Source organism: Trachinotus anak, unplaced genomic scaffold (assembly GCF_046630095.1).
Source record: "Trachinotus anak isolate AG129_WGS33_773 ecotype Australia unplaced genomic scaffold, CSIRO_AGI_Tana_v1 ptg000030c, whole genome shotgun sequence".
NCBI lineage: Eukaryota > Metazoa > Chordata > Actinopteri > Carangiformes > Carangidae > Trachinotus > Trachinotus anak.
The window spans coordinates 1-22,651 of record NW_027273881.1 but is presented as its reverse complement, the minus strand read 5'-3'; the positions used below and the strand labels follow the sequence as shown (position 1 = coordinate 22,651).

General features: G+C 42.3%; 2 protein-coding genes across 2 annotated transcripts in view; both read right to left on the bottom strand.

Moving 5' to 3' along the window:
- Nucleotides 1–14,683, bottom strand: part of LOC139612045 (NACHT, LRR and PYD domains-containing protein 12-like) — a 606,901-nt gene extending 592,218 nt beyond the window's left edge. The window contains exons 1-3 of the mRNA XM_071467168.1: nt 14,582–14,683; nt 11,738–11,869; nt 11,398–11,511 (exon numbers count right to left, since the gene is read on the bottom strand). Coding sequence (XP_071323269.1) covers nt 11,398–11,511; nt 11,738–11,826 — 203 coding nt within the window. The 5' untranslated portion in view covers nt 11,827–11,869; nt 14,582–14,683. The remainder of the gene's footprint in view (nt 1–11,397; nt 11,512–11,737; nt 11,870–14,581) is intronic.
- Nucleotides 1,502–10,456, bottom strand: LOC139612053 (NLR family CARD domain-containing protein 3-like). The gene is made up of 8 exons (XM_071467199.1): nt 9,719–10,456; nt 9,377–9,605; nt 7,421–9,233; nt 7,142–7,315; nt 6,874–7,047; nt 2,997–3,043; nt 2,633–2,841; nt 1,502–2,464 (listed from the first exon to the last, which is right to left on the bottom strand). Exons 1-8 carry the CDS (start codon nt 9,719–9,721, stop codon nt 2,405–2,407), a joined length of 2,709 nt encoding a protein of 902 aa, XP_071323300.1. The 5' UTR covers nt 9,722–10,456; the 3' UTR covers nt 1,502–2,404.
- Nucleotides 14,684–22,651: the final 7,968 nt, after the last annotated feature.

Here is a 22,651-nt window from a genome sequence, read left to right as displayed (position 1 = left end):
CTTGCTTTGTGATTTGGCTTTTGTAAACATAGCCTGCTGTGACACCAGAGTTCTTTTTATCTCTTCTAACTTCTGGAGCCTTTGTGTCGTGTCCAGATGCTTGTATCTGTCGTGGTGTTTCGTTTCATAGTGTCTTCTAATGTTGTATTCTTTCATTACAGCCACACTGTCTCCGCACAGAAGACACACAGCTTTGCCCTTTACATCCGCGAACATATACTCTGCCTCCCACCCTTGAGTTTGACACATGTGATATAAAGTGAACAACTGAGACTCACTCAGCCTGAACTCTGTACAGATCTGATGTCTGTCTCTGAGCTGTTTCCTCCTGTGGCTCCGTTTACACACTGACTTCTGCTCCTCTACAACTTGTCCTGATGATCTGAGTCAGATCATAAACTGCAGACACCAGGCATGGTGTGTTTTTTTTGGACCTGCTGCTGCACCTGAACCTGCTGCTGTCATTCCACATGTTGTTACTGTACCTGTCTTCTTGTGCCTAACAGGCTAACTACCTACCTTCCATCTGGAGAGCCGCTGCAGCTCTGACATCGGCGTGCTCGGCTTTGAAATACAGAGCAACGGTGAGAAACATTCCCTTTAGCTGCTCTGATGCTATTTCTCTGTGGTTTCTCAGTGTGCTGAAAGAGAGCAGTGGTCATATTAAAGGTTATGAGAGTGAACTGAAGTAAATAATGGTGCAATATTTTGAACATGTGCATATTGTGTTTATTATTTTATGCCGATGTATGAATGTGAAAGGGAGGTTTGTTTTATTTTCCTAAAGCCAATTTAAAGGGGAAAGAAAGTAATTTGGTAAATCATATGATGAGAGTAAAATAATATTTAGTTTTGTAATATGCAAACTACTGAAGGAATTTATTTCATTTCACTGAGAGTTTAAAGTTGCATAGAGGGTAATTTTTGGTAAATAGGCCTATAGTGTTGGAGTAATTAAGCACACCTCTTTGATACCTCTAAAACAAACTCAATGTGTATTTTCTATGTATTTGCACATGATTTTGATATGGTTATGATATATATTTTGAATATAAATGGTTGCCTACCGTAAATATTATTGAAGTACTGTTCACATGAACAGATAAATATGTGAGCACTTGAATACTTAGTTCTCATATTTGATACACTTGATTATTGAATGTTGTACAACAAAAAACTAAAAACTGAAGCTTTGAGATTTGATAAGATTGAAGAAGATGAACATATCAGGTTCGATGCAATATGTTGATTTTTGACATTTAAACCTTTAATGATGCATCTGAGAAAAGAATGTAAATTATATGACCTTGTGTATAGGTCAGGTTTTTGAGAGGACGGGAGAAAATCGGAAGGACCAGGACGAGATTCCGGCCATGACAGATTGCGAGTCAAGCACTTTGAGGAAGAATCACCACAAAGGAGATACACACGTACACACTCACACCCATACATTCACATTACACTCCACTGGACCTTTAAAATCAGGTGCACCTGCAACAACTCTTATTTCTAAGGGCCCCAACGGACACTTTATTCTTTTATTTTTGGCAATTTGGGTCATTATTTTATGGTTTTGTACAAATTGAACATTTCTCTTCGTTCACTGTAAAAATACAAGAGTGGCTACTCAGCAGTTATTACAGTGCCTGTCTCATTATTGTTGCTCAACACATTGGCTCCTTACGAATTTAGTGTCTTCTGATCCTGGCCAGAGTCTTATAACTGCTCCAAGTTGTTATTATACTGTAATACACTTTACATCACTAAGGTTGGTTACACAAACAATGACTGTATATAAAGAGTCTATGGAAGCTATATGTGATCAGACTCAGGCTCAGACTCTTCAGGGGAGTCAGGAGCTTTCTAATTCACTCAAAGACAGTTTGACAAGTTTCCCTCAGAGCCTTTGAGTTTTCACTTTGGGTGTTGGGCTTCAAACTTCACTGAGTCACCTGAGGATCAAACCTGAATGTAAAACACCTGAAGAGTCTCTAACACCATGGGAGACCATGAGACATAGGAGACATCATCTCTAAAAGCTGCTCAATCTTTACTCTGGGTGCTGGACTTTCTGACGTGATCAGGATCAAACACACCACCTCTAAATGTCTCACCACTTTGAGGCTGTGACAGATTTTCAGTTTTCACTTTGAGTGTTTGACTTCAAACTTCACTGAGTCACCTGAGGATTAAAACCCAGGACCACAAAACGTTTGACAAGTCTTCCAGCAGCTTGAGAGACTGGGACAGAAACAAAAACCAGTTCTTCTCTCTGTTCAACAGAGGCTCTCTCTGCTACACTCAACACAGAGACACTGAGGAACCAGGACTGGCCCCAAACCCAAACCCAGGATACAGAGGCTGAGTGAAGGTGGTGTTGAAGGTGTGGAGGTGGATCAGTGAGTCAGAGGAGACTCTGTAGAAGGACAGAGAGCCAGCAGGACAGTCCACATACACTGCTACTCTGTGAGAGACAGAGGAGGAGGAGGAGGAGATACGTGTACTTATTTCATTGTGCCAAACACAGTAAACACCATCAGAGCAGATCAGACTCCAGGACTGATTCAATTCAGTTCAATCCAAACCAACAGTCATTACTGTTTCCTTTTCTTCTGATTCCTCTGTAACTCACTGATATATCAACCCTTCCTCTGCACTCTACCTCCCAGTAACAGCGACCAGTCAGACCAGTTCCACACAGCAGCTGAGGACACTGGTCAAATCTGTCTGGATGATCAGGATACGACTGATCCTCCTCCACACGTGTCATCTTCCTGTTGTCATCAGACAGTTTGATCTTTGTGTTCACTGTGTTTGTGTCAAGCGTGAGTTCACAGGAATCTGATGGAGAGAACAAGACACATCTGCAGTTATTGATCTATCATCTGATCAGTTATTGACAGTCTGATGATGACTCATGACATCAGTGATGTGACAGTTTGAAGATGGTTGAATGTGCTGCTTTGTTTTCATGAGTCAATGAAAAACACACTTACACTTCCTCAGACCTGGTCTCAACCACTGGACTCCAGCAGGCTCCACCCTGAAAGAGGGAGGGGGGTCAGACCAGCATGTTCTCTGTCAGCATGCAGACATGGACATTACATGGCTCTCACACACACATTGTTTCATGATTGTGTTCAAATGGAGGCTTGTATGTATGGACGCATATTCACAGAGAATGATGCTGATGCTAGCTGTTATCCTCAAACATAGACTGTATGTCCTCAGATAGTAACACATTTTTCTGCTGTAGCTTCATTAGACTTCCTCTTCTTACAGGACAATGTCTGAGCCACACACAAACACACACACACACACACACACACACACACACACACACACACACACACTCTCAGTCCTCTCTAAAATGAGCTTCATGTGTCACTTTGCTCCACAGTGTCTCAGTCTGTGACATGTTAGATGAATAAATCTGACAGATGATGTTCACAGGTCACTGAACAGTTTTGCAGAAACATCAGACCTGATGTTCTGTTTATTCATCAGCTGTCACACAGCAGCAGGAACCATACGAGCTTCTGTCGCCACATTTTGATTTGACTTAAAGTCCAGAGGAAGTCAGAGAAACTGTAGAGCAAAGAGGAAGAGGCTCAGAGAGGAAGACTAGTGAAACTACAGCTGCTGTACAGTTTTCATTAAGGAGCCACTTTGTGTCTTCATCTGATCTGGCGTCAGATTTGTTTGGGCATCAAGACACAGAAACTGAAAACAGCTGTTTCATGTTCAAAACATTCACTCAAAAACACTAATTATTCAACTGTTCACAACAATGAGTTTTTTTTCAACCAGTCCTCCAACCTGAACAACAACCACCCTTTGTCAGGAGTGTCTCCTGAAATAGTGCTCCTACAGCGGCAGCTGTCCCTACCTCTGTCGCCTTGGTTATTATAATAATGGTCAATGGTTGGTCAGGTTTAGGAAAAGATGGTGTTAGGCCCTGGTTGTATTATTGACTAATGTCCAGTTTCCTCTCATGTATGACTGTGGTGTGACTGTGACAGTTTTTTTTGTGTGAGAGTGAGTGCTCTTTGTCTGTGAGGAGCTTCGTGTGTTCCCCCTCTAGGTCCCTCCTGATTGGCTGGATGCATGGGCTTGGCCCGGGGAAGTGGTGGCTGCTGGTCGGCTGCTTCACAATATCCAGCATTTCAAACTCCATGGTTTGTCCTGTGCTCCGGTGACAGAGCTGACAGCAGCAGCTCGGTTCTGTCCCGGCCCCCAGTCTGATTGAGTGATAGTTCTGTGAGTTAGTTTGGTCAACTGTGACTTTTGATCAGGCCCAGTGCTGCTGTGAGTTTTGGGGGATGTAAATAGATGAATTCACTTTCTTGTAAATAGCACTGAAGCTGTAGGGGTGAACTGCCATTTATTTTTGATCTGTTTCCTCCTGTTTTTCTTTACCTTAGGGAGCCAGGTTTAGTTGGTGTCTTTAGTTTCCTTTGTTTTCACCTCGGGTTAGTTAGCACTTTCTGGGAGAGAGTTTCTTCTGATTATAGTTTTGGCCTTGGTTCACCCTGAAGTTGTTGCTTCTAACACTTGTAATAAATGACTTCACTTCCTGACAATACGCTGCTTCCACCGGGGCAGAAACCTCCTTCAGCTTTTATGTTGCGCTCCTATTTCCTCTCTACTGGAGCGAAACATCAAGTGATTTGATTTGGGAAGTGGAAGTGATTTGGGTTCAAACAAGAACTTCCTCAACATAAGCTGATCTTTGTTGTCATGGTTACAATAATCACAATGAACGTTCATAGATAGAGCCCTTGAAAGAGAGAGTCGCGTCATCTCCGTTCACTCCAATGGACCATGTTTTTGCAGCAATGGTGGATCATGGAGCGTCTCAATAGTTCCAGGAAGTTAGCAGCAAATAGCAGCAGCACAGTGGAGCAACAACAGAATATGCTGTTTGGGACGCACGTTTGAAAGGTAAGACTTGTAAAGAATGTGATTGTATATTATTGGTACAGTTGAATGATGTTAACATGTGCATTAAAGCAGTTTAGTGGTTTCCCCACTAAATAGGAAGATTTAGGGACATTAACAGATAACAGATTAGACTGAGTTACTGGATATGGATAAGGTCAGCAACACACAACATTAGCCAGGAGCAGCCCATTAATTTTAAAATCCGTTCTCGGAAAGTCATTTCATCCAATGCTGTGGAATTGGAGTAACAGGCTTCTAAACGTGATTTTTTGGGGGGTTAGTTAAATATTAGATAAATATATCAGCGGGGCCTGTGTGAATATCCATTTTGGAAAACAAGCTACTGTTACACAATAATACAGAAGCAGCTTTTTGTGATCCATCACAAAACTGCATATTTGAGACTGAAAGACCAGAGGGGGATTCAGTGGAGCCTGAACATTTTCTGCAGTCAGACAACACTCTCACTCTGTCTCACCTCCCTGGGTTTTACAAAACTTTCCCTGTTCCTTTTTTTAATAAACCAAACATGAAGCCAATGATGTATTCTTCCCTTGAGGAAAAAGTGCAAATGTAGTGTTTAATGCATATTTTTTGTTGTTAGCCTCTTTAGTGATGGTAAGGTAGCTCCTGCTGACCCGAGCTAAATCCTCATTGTTCTGACTGAATGCAGCATCCCCATGCAGCACAATAAACCATGGTGCAGACTATATGTAAGACAGAAGACGGGCACAAACCACTTCACATACTATTCATGTTTCTGAGTTTCTTTGAGATCTATGAAATGTAAACATAGACTTTATGTCCTCAGATAGGAACTATTTTTTCTTTTAAAAGAATATAGTGATGTAATTATATACATGTGTCAGTGTGCTGTATACATATTGTAAATCAATGCATTTATTATTATTAATGACCAATAAATGACCAAAAATTGCTTAAAAACCACAGTTCTGTCTCTTCTCTACCTCGTTTTCAAATTTCCCACCTCTAACTTCCAGGAACTATGTGAGGGCTCCATGAATCACATGACAATTAAGCATTTTGGACCTCCACTGACCCGACTCTCTTTCAAGGGCTCTGGTGATGGATAATAGAAACAACATAAACGGCTACTTTCACATGGGAATCGAACACGGCTCTCCTGTGTCATATTCTTGTGTTTTGTTAACCCATCTATCCACTCCAACCTCCTCCTGACATGGACTTTGTCGCTCTATAAACTACATCACTGCACTTTTCCCTTTGCTCCTGTCATCATGATTACAACCACTAGATGTAGCCTAGCAATAGAACCTAACTATGGGTTATAATAACCTGCTGACAGACGACCTGTGGGCACATTTGTTACAGAAGGACAGTCTTGTTGTTTTCAGTTGGACAGCTGGAAGCCTCCATATAGTTATTACATCTGCATGTCACAGTTACGATTTACTGTAACCTAAATACAACAGATCACATAATCACAAGATCAGGATCTTACAGAAGTTCAGGTAATTATTCATCATCAATATTTTAGAAGAAAGAGACATGATGGTGCCACCTGATTGAATTCTCCATTATTTCCTCCCTGGTTAAAGACACTGGGAGATTAATGTCTCTGAGCAGTGGAGATGGTTTTATTATTGTTGCTCAGTTGTTATTAGTGCATCAACACTGAACAGGTCTCTACAGTATTACGATCCTAATGCTGGGGTCTGGTGTGGTCTTATGTTGTTGCTCTCTCTCCTGCTCAGGTGTGGCCCCTCCCTTTATGAAACTTTTTATTTTGCAACTTCCCCTCATCCCCTAGTTCCTCATCGGGGAACGTAACAACAGTCTCTGGGATTGTTCTGCCGAAGCAAAGAACTTCTGTACAAATCTGTCATCAGCTTTGACAGAGGAAATGTTTCCAGCTCTTCTCCTCTTTCAGTCAGTGTCTGTCCATACCTGAGAGAGTCCAGTCTCCAGTCTGGATCCTCCAGTCCAGCAGACAGCTGCTTCACTGCTGAGTCTCCTGGATGATTGTAACTCAGGTCCAGCTCTCTCAGATGGGAGGGGTTGGATCTCAGAGCTGAGGCCAGAGAAGCACAGCCTTCCTCTGTGATCAGACAGCCTGACAGACTGCAGACACACAAAACCACACACAGGAACACTCTGTCAACACTTGGTGCTCTGTTAAACAGTCATCAGATAAATAAGGTTGATGAAGCCTGACCTGAGAGTTTCCAGTGAACAGTGTGGACTCTCCAGTCCAGCAGACAGCAGCTTCACTCCTGAATCCTGCAGGTTGTTGTTACTCAGGTCCAGATCTCTCAGACTAGAGGACTGGGAGCTGAGGACTGAGGACAGAGCTTCACAGCTTCTCTCTGAGAGGTTACAGTGACTCAGTCTGAAGAGATGATAACAAGGAATTAAAGAGGAGAGGAATTTATTTTCCAACAGAGAGAAGTGTCTTTATGTAATGATGAACAAACCAGATCCTCTCTACACTTACACAGCTTTGTTGGAGGCTTTGACCACTGGCAGCAGCCTCAGAAGAGCCTCCTCTGAAGCAGAGTATTTCCTCAGGTCAAACACGTCCAGATCTTCTTCTGATGACAGTAAGATGAAGACCAGAGCTGACCATTCAGCAGGAGACAGTTTATCTGTGGAGAGACGTCCTGATCTCAGGGACTGTTGGATCTGCTCCACTAGAGAAGCATCATTCAGTTCATTCAGACAGTGGAACAGGTTGATGCTTTTCTCTGCAGACAGATTCTCATTGATCTTCTTCTTGATGTACTGGACTGTTTTCTGATTGGTCTGTGAACCACTTCCTGTCTGTGTCATCAGACCTCGTAGGAGAGTCTGATTGGTCTGCAGTGAAAGACCCAGGAGGAAGCGGAGGAACAAGTCCAGGTGTCCATTTGGACTCTGCAAGACCTTGTCCACAGCTCTCTGGAAAAAGTCTGTTTCTGTAGATTGGACTTTTCTTCTTTTTGCCCTCTTTGATGTTGTATCTTCCTCTGCCATCAGATTGACTCCAGAGTTGATGAAGGTCATGTGGACATGAAGAGCAGCCAGAAACTCCTGAACACTCAGATGGACGAAGCAGAACACCTTGTCCTGGTACAGCCCTCTCTCCTCTGTAAAGACCTGTGTGAACACTCCTGAGTACACTGAGGCTGCTCTGATATCGATGCCACACTCTGTCAGGTCTGATTCATAGAAGATCAGGTTTCCTTTCTGCAGCTGCTCAAAAGCCAGTTTTCCCAGTGACTCAATCATCTTCCTGGTCTCTGGACTCCAGTGTGGATCTGTCTCAGCTCCTCCATCATACTTGACATTCTTCAGTTTGGATTGAACCACCAGGAAGTGGATGTACATATCAGTCAGGGTCTTGGGCAGCTCTCCTCCCTCTCTGGTCTTCAACACATCCTCCAGAACTGTAGCAGTGATCCAGCAGAAGACTGGGACATGGCACATGATGTGGAGGCTTCGTGATGTCTTGATGTGGAAGATGATCCTGCTGGCCTGCTCCTCATCTCTGAACCTCTTCCTGAAGTACTCCTCCTTCTGTGGGTCAGTGAACCCTCTGACTTCTGTCATCATGTCAACACACTCAGGAGGGATCTGATTGGCTGCTGCAGGTCGTGTGGTTATCCAGAGGCGAGCAGAGGGAAGCAGGTTCCCCCTGATGAGGTTTGTCAGTAGCACGTGCACTGAGGTGGACTCTGTCACATCAGTCAGGATCTCAGTGTTGTGGAAGTCCAGAGGAGGTCGACACTCATCCAGACCGTCAAAGATGAACACAACCTGGAACTGATCAAACCTGCAGATTCCTGCTTCTTTGGTTTGAGTGAAGAAGTGATGAACAAGTTCCACCAAGCTGAACCTTTTCTCTTTCAGCACATTCAGCTCTCTGAAGGTGAAGGGAAATGTGAACTGTATGTCCTGGTTGGCTTTGTCTTCAGCCCAGTCCAGAGTGAACTTCTGTGTTAAGACTGTTTTCCCAATGCCAGCCACTCCCTTCGTCATCACTCTTCTGATTGGTCCATCTCTTCCAGGTGGGGGTTTAAAGATGTCTTCTTGTCTGATGGTTGTTTCTGGTCTGGCTGGTTTCCTGGATGCTGTTTCAATCTGTCTGATCTCATGTTCATCATTGACCTCTCCAGCCCCTCCCTCTGTGATGTAGAGCTCTGTGTAGATCTGATTCAGAGGGGTTGGTTTTCCTGCTTTAGAGATCCCCTCAAACACACACTGGAACTTCTCCTTCAGCTCAGATTTAAGTTTATGTTGACAAACTGCAGCAGAGTTTCCTGAATGAACTTAAAAGAAACAGGATTCATACAGACAATCAAATATTTTCATTTCCATAAAGAATACATATATGAACATATTTCCCTCATGTGTTGAGACGTTAAATGTCTCATTTCTCCATCATTTTGAATCTTTAGAGAAATCCTCTTACTGCTCTGCAGACAGTCAGCCAGCTCCTCCTGCTTCATCCTCCTCAGGAAGTTCACTGTGATCTTCACAAATGCCTCTCTGCTGCTGCTCCTCTGCTCTTCATCCTCACTGTCCAACACCTCCTCATCCTCCCTCTGGCTCTCTAAGCATTCTGGGTAATCTGGACTCAGAAGCTTCTGGATCTTCTTCAGCTCGTTCTTCACAAAACTGACCATGTTCTCCTCCAGCAGCTGGAGCCAAACATCAGATCCATGTTGGACAGACTGACAATCCACTGGTCTAAACGTGCAGCATGGAGATGATTGTGAGCAGATGTGAAAGTAGTTGTTGTACATGCACAGACCATAAATATGGAGTCCAGGTGTGTTTGATGCTGCTGGGCAGACTGACCCCTGGGAACCTCTGAGCTCCCCTGGTCCACTCTGTGGAGGAATCATGAAGAATGAGCTCACATTATGTCTGTCCACACAGAGACAGACACAAGCTGAAGGTCCATGAAGTGATGTTTGGATGTGAACAGTGAATCAGACCACTCCCTGTAGATGTAAAGGTTTACTAGTCCTGCTGATCCCACTGAGAATCAACAGCTCAGTCTGCAGCTGTTTGTAGCTTCCAGCTCAGTGTTTGGGTTCACCAGTTTGGTTTAGTCCCAACGTCTCTCAGCAACCCTCCATAAAACTCTCCCTCTCTCAATCAACACTGCTGAAGAGCCTGAAGCAAGGCACCTAGACCCTGCAGCTGCTCCAGTGGAGCTGCTCAGTGTCTGCTTGTATCAGACTGGTTGTACTGGGCAGCAACTAGTATGAAAATGAAAGTGAACCCGTAAAGTTTCACTGAGTAAATGACAGTTCAAACATGAATCAGGAACATCTGAAGGGATCAGTTCCCTCCATCAGAGGTGTTTGTCAGATGGAGTGGTGCCGGCAGCAGTAATCCTGTAGCACTGTTTTTGATTGTGTTTGTTTATTTAGCTCAGTGAGGGAATCTGTTGCTGCTTCATGCCGACTTTTGCAACATTTTTGGAGATTTCAAACTGCAGATACACACTCTTTCATTGGTTATAACCCAACAATATCAAGGGTAACAACAAAAGCAGTGTACCTCAGCTTTACAATTAGTATCAGAGAGGAAAGCAGATGACATGCAGCAAAGGGCCTCAGGTCGGACTCGAACCTGGACCACTGCCATTAAATATAAGAGTTTAAGAACTGAGCTGGTCAGTTGACTGCTCATTGTTGAACTTCTCCAGTCCACTTGTAGACTAGAACTAGTTTGGTTTGACTTGTCACCACTCTATTTACAGCACAGGATATCGGACAAAAATGATACGGAATGGAGCATTTTTCCTTCAAATAAGGGACAATCCCATATTACATGGGACGGTTGGCAACCCTAGTGGGAAACCTAAAGGTAGACTTCAAGCGAGAGGCGGTTCTAGTGCCTATTATGAAATATAATCCTCTCCATCCACCTCCCTCACTGATTGGTCAGCTGTGTGCAGGTGAAAAAGTAGGCAGGGTTTGACTTTCTCTCTTCACACAAAGTACTTCTGTCATTTTTCATGTGACCAACTGAGGTCAACACTAGGGCTTCATGATATTTGTAAAAATGATGATGATGTGATTGTTGTTGGGGCTTGTGCCAAACAAACATGTTCCTTTACGTCTGGAGAATATGATTTGTAGGTCGGAGTGTCTCTGTAGGACCACAACACTTATGGTGCTGACAATGCACAACAACGTTGTGACACATTTTACCTTCATCAGTAAACTGCAGCTCCTGTGATTTGGATTATATTTGGATTGATTGTTCAGCCCTAGTCAACACTGTGAATGTCTTCAAGGACAGACTGGATTTAAACCACATCACTTCTCCCCCCTCTCTTTGACGGCCACAGTTTGACCTCCACCTTCCAGTGTTGACATTCACAACAAACAGAAACACTTTGATTTCAGACCTGATCCAACAACACGTTGTACAAATTATTTTTTTTACTACAATAACCTCAGTTTTACAGCTTACATCTGATCAGCTGATGGACGTCCTTCTTTAAAGTCAATGATAACATCCTTCGACAGGTGGCTCTTTAAAGACAGACAGCTGGGTTCAGGAGAGTCTGGTCTCTGCTGCTGGATCCTGAAACAAACACACAACTGATAAATGTGCATGTTGAATAAAAACTGATTAAAAATATGTTCAATCTTTGAATAAATACAACAAGTAACTTAGTGTGAAAAGACTTTGTGTCAGTTTGAAATTCTGACCTTTGATCAACAGATTGTCTGACATGATGGAGCAGTGATGTGAGTGCTGAGCTCTGACATGGAGAAGAGTCATGGACAGTTAGAGATCCTCATCTCACCTCTGAGCTCTGGTCTGGCTCTCATGGCCCCCACACGGAGTGGTTTTAGAGGGAGGGGCTCCCTCCTCTCTGTCCTCACACTGATCCATGCTGCTGGATTCACATCCACATCAGCTCACACACACTTTCTACCTTCATGTGGAGAGAAACACAAATCATTCATCTGCACATCAACTGAAATTGACATCACTTCTCTTGTAAAAATATCAGCTCCACTGACTGACTCTTCTTCTCTGGTTCATATCAGTGTCAGCTGTATTCAGTCAGCAGTGTGAGGAGGAGGAAGCTGCTGTACTTCTACCATCAGTCCACTAGATGGAGTCATGAAGCTGCAGTGAGGTGAAGAGCAGCCCAGCTCACACAGGATGGACCAACATTGACATCCACTGACACACAGAAGGACTGAGATCAACTGATTGGATCTGACATTGATCCAACAATATGGAATCAATAATCAATAAAATCTCAGTAAAGTCCTGACAACAACATGACATGTTCAGTACTGATCAGTGATAGGGAGAAATAGTCACTATGGATCAGTGGTAGGGAGCAATAGTCAGTGTTTATCAGTGATAGTCAGTATGTATCAGTTAAAAGGAGTAACAATCATCAAAAATCTTAAATGAGCTCGGGCCCAGAGAAGTTGGTGACGTTTCTGGATCATGTTTAGATGTGGTTTCTTCTTTGCATGGTAGAGTTTCAACCTGCATTTGTGGAGCAGTGATGAACTGTGTTCACAGACAATGGTTTTCAGAAGTGTTCCTGAGCCCATGCAGTGATTTCCACTATAGAATTATGTCTGTTTTTAATGCAGTGCTGCCTGAGGACCTGAAGGTCTTGACCATCCAGTACTGGTTTTCAGCCTTGTTCCTTGCACACAGAGATTTCTCTGGATTCTCAGAATCTTTTAATAATATCATAAACCGTAGAGGCTGAAGTTCACAAATTCTTTGCAGTTTTACATTGAGGAACATGATTCTTAAACTGTTGCACTATTTGCCCACACAGTCTTTCACAGAGTGGTGAACCTCTCCCCATCTTCGCTGCACTGAGACTCTGCCTCTCTGGAGCCTCTTTTTATACCCAATCATCTACTGACCTGTTGACAATTAACCTTATTAGTTGTGAGATATTCAAACAGGTGTTTTTTTGTAGCATTACACAACTTTTCCAGACTTTTGTTGCCCTGTCCCAACTTTTTTGCTGCATCAAATTTAAATTGATGAAATATTTTTCATAAAACAATAATATTTCAGTATTTCAACATTTGATATGTTGTCTTTGTTCTATTTTCAGTTAAATATGTGTTTACATGATTTGCACATCATCAGATTCTGTTTTTATTTACATTTTACTCAGTGTTCCAACTTTTTTGGAAACAGGGTTGTACATGTACCTGATCTTCTACTTTTATTGGTGCTGGAGTCGACTTTTCCATTTTATGTCTTATCTTTGACTTTTGCACTTTAACCAGTGTTGGAGGACGAGGATGTTAGTACTGAAGTTTCAATGACTGTGTGGCTGCATTAAAAGAGCCGTAAACCTTTATGGTTCACATTAATAACATCATCTCCAGGAACAATGAAGAACTGAGACAGTGAGTGAGTAAAATCTGTCAAACACAATCTACAGATAAACTGAAAAACATTCTCCATTATTCCAGAAATAGGATTTCCTGGGATTACAGTGATCGATTCTGTATATTATATATAAAACATTTTATAGTGTTGTAGTGTGGAGATACTGATTGTGTTGCTGCAGCTCTCAGCCTGGTTGAATAACTGAATTTATTTCATGATTTCAACAGTGTTTGTGTTTCTGTGAAAATTAGATGACTTTTTATTTCCTGTTGACCTGTGAACAACCTCAGACTCTTTTTCCTGGACTGTGGACGGTGAACGTCCCTCACTCACTGAATCACACTGGTTGTTAATGTGCATCATTTTTCACAGTGACTGAAGGTGGTGACCTTTGACACTGCCACAAAACGTCAACAATAAAATGAATGGCACACACAGTTCATGGCTTCAACAAAAACTTGCCAGCAGCACATTTTCAGTTTTATGATCAACAAAGTCACTGACTGTAAAACATCTGTTCCAACACGGAGTTCACTGTTACTGGTCGACACTAAAGAGAACTAACAATCATACTTTGACGATTTTGATTGTTAAATCTTCTGTCACTGTATCATAACCCTTTATCACCAGTCTCAGTGACATTATGTTTCATAAATTTCAGTCATATATTTACAACTTTACATATTAAATTATTCATTCGAAAATTACCACAATGGTTAAAAAATGCAGAAAGTCTAATGTATTGGTTCAAACACCACAAGTTCATATTGATGTGACTTATTTTAACAGCAGTCAGAGGAAGTGCATGTACATGAGACTACTATGACTGAAAATACAGCAGTGTAATAAATCTAATCTTTGTCAAACTGAATTGGATTCAGTCTGTGGTCATTTTCATGATGCTGTTGAACTGGATTACATTTCAATGTGCAGCTGTTTCTATTCATTTCTCTCCTCATGTACATGAAGATGAAGGAGACTCAATATTAGAAACTTCCAGCAGCGGCACAGAGCAGTGACTTCATATGAACCACAGATTCAAACATTTGAAGTCGTGTCAACACAACAACATTTAGTGCAGCATCACATCACACAGGTGTTTCTGATTTACCAACAGGCTGAAGTCTCTTACTTCTTCTGTTTCATTCCTTTTCACCAATACAATCAACAAAACAACACATCGCTGCTACCAGCATCTGTGCTGTTCTCAGATCAGGTGAACAGCCGCTGACACAAACATGATGAAAGCTGTTGGTTACGTTACCTTCTGATGGAGGAAATAATCTGCATGAAGCTGATGAGAGAAGGGGAAATTAAAGTGCAGCTCTCTGTGTTCATCTTCGACTGAAGATTTCTTCAGGGAAATCTGATCACAGAGCAGCTCTGACCTTTGGAATCAACAGCTGAGGTCAATGATTAACAGACAGTAAGAATCCTTACCAGATGGACCATAAAGCTCTGATGAGGAAATTCATTTTTTACACACATTTGATTTCCTACCAGTTCTACAGAGCAGCTGAGACCAGTAGTTAAATCTGTGTTCTCTGTTCACTGTGTTTGTGTCCAGTTCCAGTTCACAGGAATCAGATGGAGAGAACAAGACAAAGCTGCAGTTTATCATCTGACTCATCTGATGGGTTATTGATTGATTATTGACTGATATGTTGTTATTTCCTGTAAAGTTTATCAGTGACACATTTTGTCATCAGTAATGTTTGAATCAATAAAAACCGCAACTATCAACATTGTGTTTAAAGACAGTAAAATTAGAATCAAAAAATCAGTTAAAAATGAGTTATAAAAGTCATAAAATCCAGCGAATCTGTGACTGAACTCCAACATGTTAATGTCAGTTCTCTCTGTGGTTGAGTTGTTACTACAGTCATTATTTTTTCAGTGAGTAATAAGTAATGTGTGACAGCCTGAAGCAGAATCAACAGTTTGATGTGAGGCTATAAAAGGATCACACTGCTTCAGGCGTCTTTTCACAAGTTCTTATGTGTTTCTACACAATGTGAAGATAAACTAGTGGTGTGAGTCTGTCAGAAGTGTGAAGACACACACACAGATATCTCACTAATGCTCACGGTGCTGCTTGTAAGCACAGTGCAGAGTGAAGCGCTAGGCACATGGGTGTCATTAATATTCATAAATACAACAATCATTCTTCTTAAAGGAGCCACACTGACACCTGCTGGACAGGTGACACAGATGATGATGCAGCTCGTCCAATCACCTGTTTTATGTCTCCAGAATAACAACGTGCCAGTGGTGAGGCTCCCTGACGGTGTGAAGGAGAACCTGGTTCCTACTGGAATAATGTCAGTAACACACACAAACACAAAAGCAGACAAACACACAAGTGTGCACATGTGTGAGCCTCTGTGTCTATCTTCAAACACACTTTTTCTGTTCTCTAATGAATGTGTCTGATGTTGATGTCATGTAGGAATGGCGAGGTGGTGCACGGCCTTCCCGTTGCTCCTGCTGCTCCTCCACCCAACACCTCCATGTCACAGTAAGTCATCCTGACTGGCTCAGGATCTGGAGCTGGAAGACCACAACAAAGCCAGAGTCCTCATCAAATCACACTCACCTTCTATTTCATGTCTCACAGCTTCAGGTGAGTGTTATTTGTCTACCAAGATGCTGCTTGTTCCTAAAATACTTCTCTCCTCACAGTCACAGTGGTGACGCTCTTCTTCTGTTTGTTCTGTTTTCCCATAGAAAGAGAAAGCACGAGAGCAGCAGGATGAAGGGCGGCCATATATCAAGAAGCCGCCCAACGCCTTCATGATCTCCAGGGACGAGCAGAGGTCAAAGGTGGCTGCAGAGCTGAAGACCAACAACAGTGCGACAGTGAACAGCGACCTGGGACAGAGGGTGACTGTCTTTGCTCTGTTTGTTTGAGACTCTTCATCACAGTTTGGTCAAAGTTGATGCATTGATCAGTGTTTCAGACAACACTTGTAAAATCTTCCTCTAACCACAAATCTTCACATCTTGAAAGTGGTTTTATTCTTGAAAGAGACTGATTTTTATTTCCTGTCACATGAGCAGAAAACAAGTTTACATTTAAACAGGATTTCCAGCATTTTCAGACACGTGGGAGTTTGCATTGCAGGGCCTGCACCTATTAATGTGGATCTGTGTGTGTCTGTGACACCACTGTCTGTGGTGTTTGTGCAGCAGTCGGCCTGTAGTGTAGCTGTGTGCGCTGACGGTGTGTTAAGCTGTGTCCACCTTGGTAAATGGCTGTGGAAGGAGGAGCAGGTTTTTTTAATCCCTTTTCACAGGCTCACCCCAGCCTGAGGACTTATCTACACCCTAATTATACCAGACTCCATGGACGGAGAAGCCTACTGCAGCTTCCTTTATTATCTTCGGTGGCTACAGTCCCTCACTCTCTGCTCACAGAGGTATCTGCAGCAAAAACATTTCATGTCCTGAACCGGTTGCTACCTGTGCAGACCTGTCTTTTCTTTCATGTGCATTCACTCATTCACCCATATTCGTAACCTTTTCTCTTCATTTTAGCTCTTTGTTTGGAGAGCCAGATTTTGAAATTATGGTCTTACCAGTATCATCAAAGAACCTTCCCCCAGACGGAAGAAATAAGCAAAAAGCTGCTCACCTTTTTATAGTGGCCACTGTCCGTCTGTGGGAAGAGCTGCCGTCCTTCAGTGAGACTGTGCTGAAAAGTTGTTTTTCTTCATTTTTGCTCGTTTCCAATCCTGTTCGCTAAATTTGTGGTAGGAAAAATCACCCGGAGAAGAGGGTCCAAGTTTAAAGATCCTTTATTTGCATAAAAGACCTGAATTTGTCTCTGCAGGGCACAAGACTAAAGAACACACGGAAATACACTCAGATATATAGTAGCAGGTCCATTCCTCATGCTCATCACACTAGCCCCTTTATCTGTTGGTCACAGCTCTCTCAGAAGGATGTTGTCCCCTCATTGGACATTTCCTACTGTTCTGTAACTGTATCTCATGACCTCATTCTCTTGATGCCTTCACCCACAGGCTCAAGAATAATCCTAAAACTTGTTCAGACAGGAAGGAGAAGATGTGCAGACAGAGCAGCAAGACGGAGGAGAGAGACTTTCAGCACAGGAAGGACAGACAGCACAAAACCATGAGACAGGACAGGACCTGAGTTTAAGAGAGGTTTGATTTGCTGCTGTCATGAAAAGGTTTGTTTTAGTCTGGCTCATATTTTTGTAGTTATCTGACGTGTGGTGACCATCTGTAAAAGTCACCACACACCACTGGTGCCAATAAACTGCCTGGGCAGTTGTTTCCCTCTCAGAACTTTTAGCAGCATTTTTCATTCAAACATTCAAATGAAATTTAAAGTTCAACTTTGTGCAAAAGTTCTGAGTAAATCTGAGCATTTACATTAATAAAGGAATTTTAATTCCAGTGTAAAACATTATAACTCAACACTCAGTGAGGCCTATAGCCCAGTGATATGGCAAAAAACAAGCAGCAATGTCGACCATGACTTTAACAACTATTCACTTGTTTCCTCAGGAGCCAGTGGGTGCTAACATGACAGATGGCTTCTTCCGGTTGCTGGGTTTGTGTTTCTGCTTTAGTGCCTCCTGCCTGCTGTGGAGCTACCATAGCATTAATTAGACAACTTATAAATGTGAATATCATCAAAACCAAATGAGCTCGGGTTCAACTTGTGCCGTTGTTTGGTGCCACAATAAAGAAACAGAAGATTTTGTCACAAACTTCTTGTGTCAAACATCAACAGTCTTTGATGGAAATGTTCGTGTCCTGCGTCCTACACCCTGCACTCCAAGCCAAGCAGTGAGAAACACAGACTAGCGTGGGCTGCAGACAATAAATAAATGCTTCTCTATGTCACAGCTCACAGACATAAACCTGAGTATATAAATAATCCAAGTGGATGGTGACATTAACAGTTGCAGTTTACAGTGGTTTAAAGTAACTGAGTACATTTATTTAAATCAGTTCCTCTACATTTGTGAAGTACTTAGAGGCAAATATTGTACTTTTTACACCTCTTTAATTATTTGACAGCTTTAGTTGAAAGTTACTTTTCAGCTTTAGATTATCAATATAAATCAAACACTGACAGATGAGTAATAATGTGGTAGTATAGGTGAAGCTACCCAGCAGAAGATAAAGCCATTAAACTCAGCTCCACCTTTACCAGCTGCAACATTTCAGTAATGAACACACTAATGCAACGCTAATTACAGTCCAATAATGAGACTGTCAAATGGGCTTTGCTCCATAATGAGTACTTTTATGTTTGGTATGTTGTTTATTAAAAGCGATGGTGTGAAGTCGATGAAGGAGACTCCGTCGGCTGACACCGTCTTGCTTGTATATAAAGAGGTTTATTACAAAGAAGTCCAGCATCAAATCAAGCACCATGGATTGCCTGAGAGGGGAGTCGAAGCCAATATGAATCTCCTCTGAGTAACAGCTCTTACTCTCTGCCAATATGAGTTGGTTGTCTTCATGAACCTGAGACAAAACATATGGTCCATAAATAAAAAAGGGCTTCATTACATAAGATGAGGGAGTCACACATCTCCCAATGACACCTAGACCTTTTGACCTGGAGCCCCCTATCTAAACATACCAACCCATGAAGTCACACAGCATATGGAACTTCAGATACTACAGGTACTGTAAGTATATTATGATACTTCAGTACTTTTGTGCGTCTACTCAAGAAAAATGTTGAATGCAGTACTTTTACTTTTAACAGAGTATTTCTACATTGTGGAATTGTTAATTTTACTCAAGCACAAAATCTGAGTATTTCTTTCACCACTGGCAGTTATCTACTGCTCTATATAACATGTATGTTTGCTGCCCTCTATTGGACATAACATGTGACACGTCGTTCTTGCTTGTATACAGTGTTTACTCTCCTAGTGTGTGACCTCGGCCATGCTTTTGTGTTTGTCCGACTGCTCAGTGGATGCCCCCTCAGCTGCCTCAGACCAGAGCAGCAGTTCTGCAACCCCCCATGACCCACAGTGGTGCTCAGTCCATACACAGTGGGAGGACCCTGCACAACAGGATCAGGATAACTGCCAGACACCTGCAGAAAAGATGTGCAGGATAAGATGACTCAGTGTGATGAGATCGGCTACTTTATGCTTCAAAGTGATGCAGATGCTTTGCTCTACACTGGAATCATTGAACATTCTTGTTTCAACACTAGAAGGAAGAGCCTTTTACAAAAACCCAAAAGCCTTGATTCAAGAGGGGAATCATACAGCCATTATTATTCACACAACACTGTGAAATATCTGGTAGCTGTTGCCCCCTGCGGACTAATCATGTTTGTCTCTGCAGCTTATGGAGGACGATGCAGTGGCAAATTCATCACCATGGACTCAGCCATGTTGGACTACTTAATGCCTGGAGATGAGGTCATGGCAGACAGAGGCTTTACCTTAAAAGACTTGATGTTTGAGAGAAAGGTGAAATTGGTAATGCCTTCTTTTACAAAAAAACAGCTAACTGAGGAACAGGTGACAAGCACTAGACAAACTGGACATGTAAGAATTCATGTTAAAGAGCAATCTGCCGTTTGAAAGTTTCCAAAATACTGTCACAGGTAGTTTCTGTTACCATGGCTCCTAAAATAGACAAGATTTTAAGAGGATGTGCTGCTCTTGTCAATTTAAGGGAGGACCTCATTCATGATTCAAACTCATTTAGCATGGACTAGTAAATGGACCACACTTACATATCACTTTTCTATGGAGTTATTTTGTGCCTCATTCCTGAGCAGGCAGTGGGTCTTTCTGAGCACAGAGAATAATATACACAAATGATGCTTTGAAGAGAAAATAACTTAATAAGAATAACTTAACCCTAGCAAACAAAAGTCTATTCTGTGCTCAATAAATGTATTTCCCTGTTTGCTGAAACCCACATAGTTGCACAGTGGTTGATGTCTGTCACTGTGTTTTAGTGAGTTGTTCTCTCTCCTTTGCTCTCTCAACATCTCTGCTCTGAGTGCACTCACCTCTGCACAGTGTGCCATGACACAGCCAATCAGGATTAGTTTCTCCAAGTCTGTGATTGGCTGGTTTCATGGCACAATGTAACACTGAACTACTCACTAAAACTGAGTGATAACTCCATACTTTTCTTATTGACCACTCAAAACACTTTACACTACAAACCACATGCAGCCATTCACTCATTCATTCATTCATTCAGGGTTTTTTCAATGCATACTACACTTTTCTGTCAGTCTCAGTTTGGGGCTGAAGGAGCCAGGAATCGAACCACCAGTCTTCTGATTAGTGGATGACCCTCTCTCTGAGCCACAACTGCCCCAAATGTGCACGTGTGCACCATAAAAAACTGATGGGTACAAGAGAAGGTAGAGAAAGAGTTATGGATTTTATATGAACATTTGTTGAACAGAATGTGAATACTTCTGAATTTAGTTTACATGATATAAACATTTACATTTAGTTCCATCACTGACAATGAATCTTTAATGTTACTTTGAATTAGTTTTGACTATTTTGTACAGAATGTGAATACAATGCACTTTGTTAACATGATATAAACTACATTTCATGCCATCAGTAACAATGAAACCTTATCACTTCTAATGTAGAGCTGCAACAATTGATTGATTAATCGCCAGCTATTTTGAGAAACGATTGATCTGTTTAATCAGCATTTTTCACAAAAAATGTAGCAACTTTTTGGACAAACTTAAGCTACTTTCCACAGAGCAGAGTCTCCAGGGCTGCTCTGTCTGTGGATCTGCTCTGTTCAGTAGGTGGAGCAGCAGTTTCACCTACTACTAGATACTATCACACCCCAACTAGACTTTAGAGAATGAAACTAATGACAATTTATGCTGCAAATGTAAAACAAAGGTAGGAACTGTCCTGCACTGTATATGGGAATGTACACTACTCACAATAAGTTAGGGATATTGTTATTTACATGAGTGCTTTTCCTATTTGTTCTGAATTTTAATGAAATAAGTAAAAGTTCCCTTTGATATTACTAATAATGAATGAGAAGAAACACCATTTTCATTAGTTTAATATTTATTACCCCAAAAATTTAGACAATAGCAAGGATAGCCCCAAATGTTTGGGTGGAGCATTATTATCCATGAACAGAAAGTTGGGGGTGTGGCGGAATTGGGGGATGATGATGGGTTCTATGATGTCTCTGAGGTAAGGACGTGCAGTGACTGAGCCATCTACAATAACCAAATCTGTTTTGCGCTGACTGGTGATGCCTGCCCAGACTGTTGCACCTCCTCCACCAAAGTGAACCCTGGGGACCATGCTGACCTCGGCGTATCGCCCACCTTGCCTTCTCCAGCAACGCTGACGACCATCATTTCTGTGCAAGGTGACCCGACACCCATCAGTGAACAGGACGGTAGACCACTGCTGCATTGTCCAGGTCACATGGTCTTGTGCCCACTGCAAACATTCACGGCAGTGTCTTGGTGTCAGTGGACTCACCTGCAACGGTCGTCTGGCATTCAAGCCAAAGCGGTGGAGTCGGTTGCGAATGGTTTGTCTGGAAACCCTAGTACCCCTCACATCTCGTAAACGGGCCTGCAGCTGTGTGGCAGTTGCATAACGATGTCTGAGTGCATAGGTCCTCAGGTACTGGTCATCGTTGCGGTCTGTCACTCGTGGGGCTCCACTCCTGGGTCTGTCACGAACTCTGCCGGTAGTTCTGTGTCTTGATGCAAGTCTGCTGATGACACTTTGAGACACACCAAGTTCACGAGCAACATCTGACTGCCTGCCACCGACCCGAAGGCGCGCTATGGCCAGGTGGCGCTGCTCGTCCGTTAAGTGACGTCGTGTGTTCATGGCTGTTTGAATGATGAACTTGGAATGACTTACTGACAATACCAGCTTTTTATACCCACTGAATGTTGAAATTGATGCCACATTGAAAAGGGTTGTCTTTTAGTTTTTTGGTATTGGCCCCAATATGTAAGGCACACTGTACACAGTGAGACCATTACGTGGAAAACACAAAATGAGGTGTGTCTATCACCCCAATACAATTGCCTCCCTATCCCAAAAATCTCTGAAGTGAAACAAACACCGCATGTATGAAATCCACTGAGTCTCTCACAATATCCCTAATTAGTAGTGTACATTAGTAAAGCCATTCTGGGTTAAAATTGTAGACTTCCTACAGATTTTCTCTGTGTTCCAAACAATGACTGTATATAACGAGTTTATGGTTCAAAGAGAGGAAGCTACATGTGATCAGACTCTACAGGGGAGTCAGGAACTTTCTAACTCACTCAAAGACAGTTTGACAAG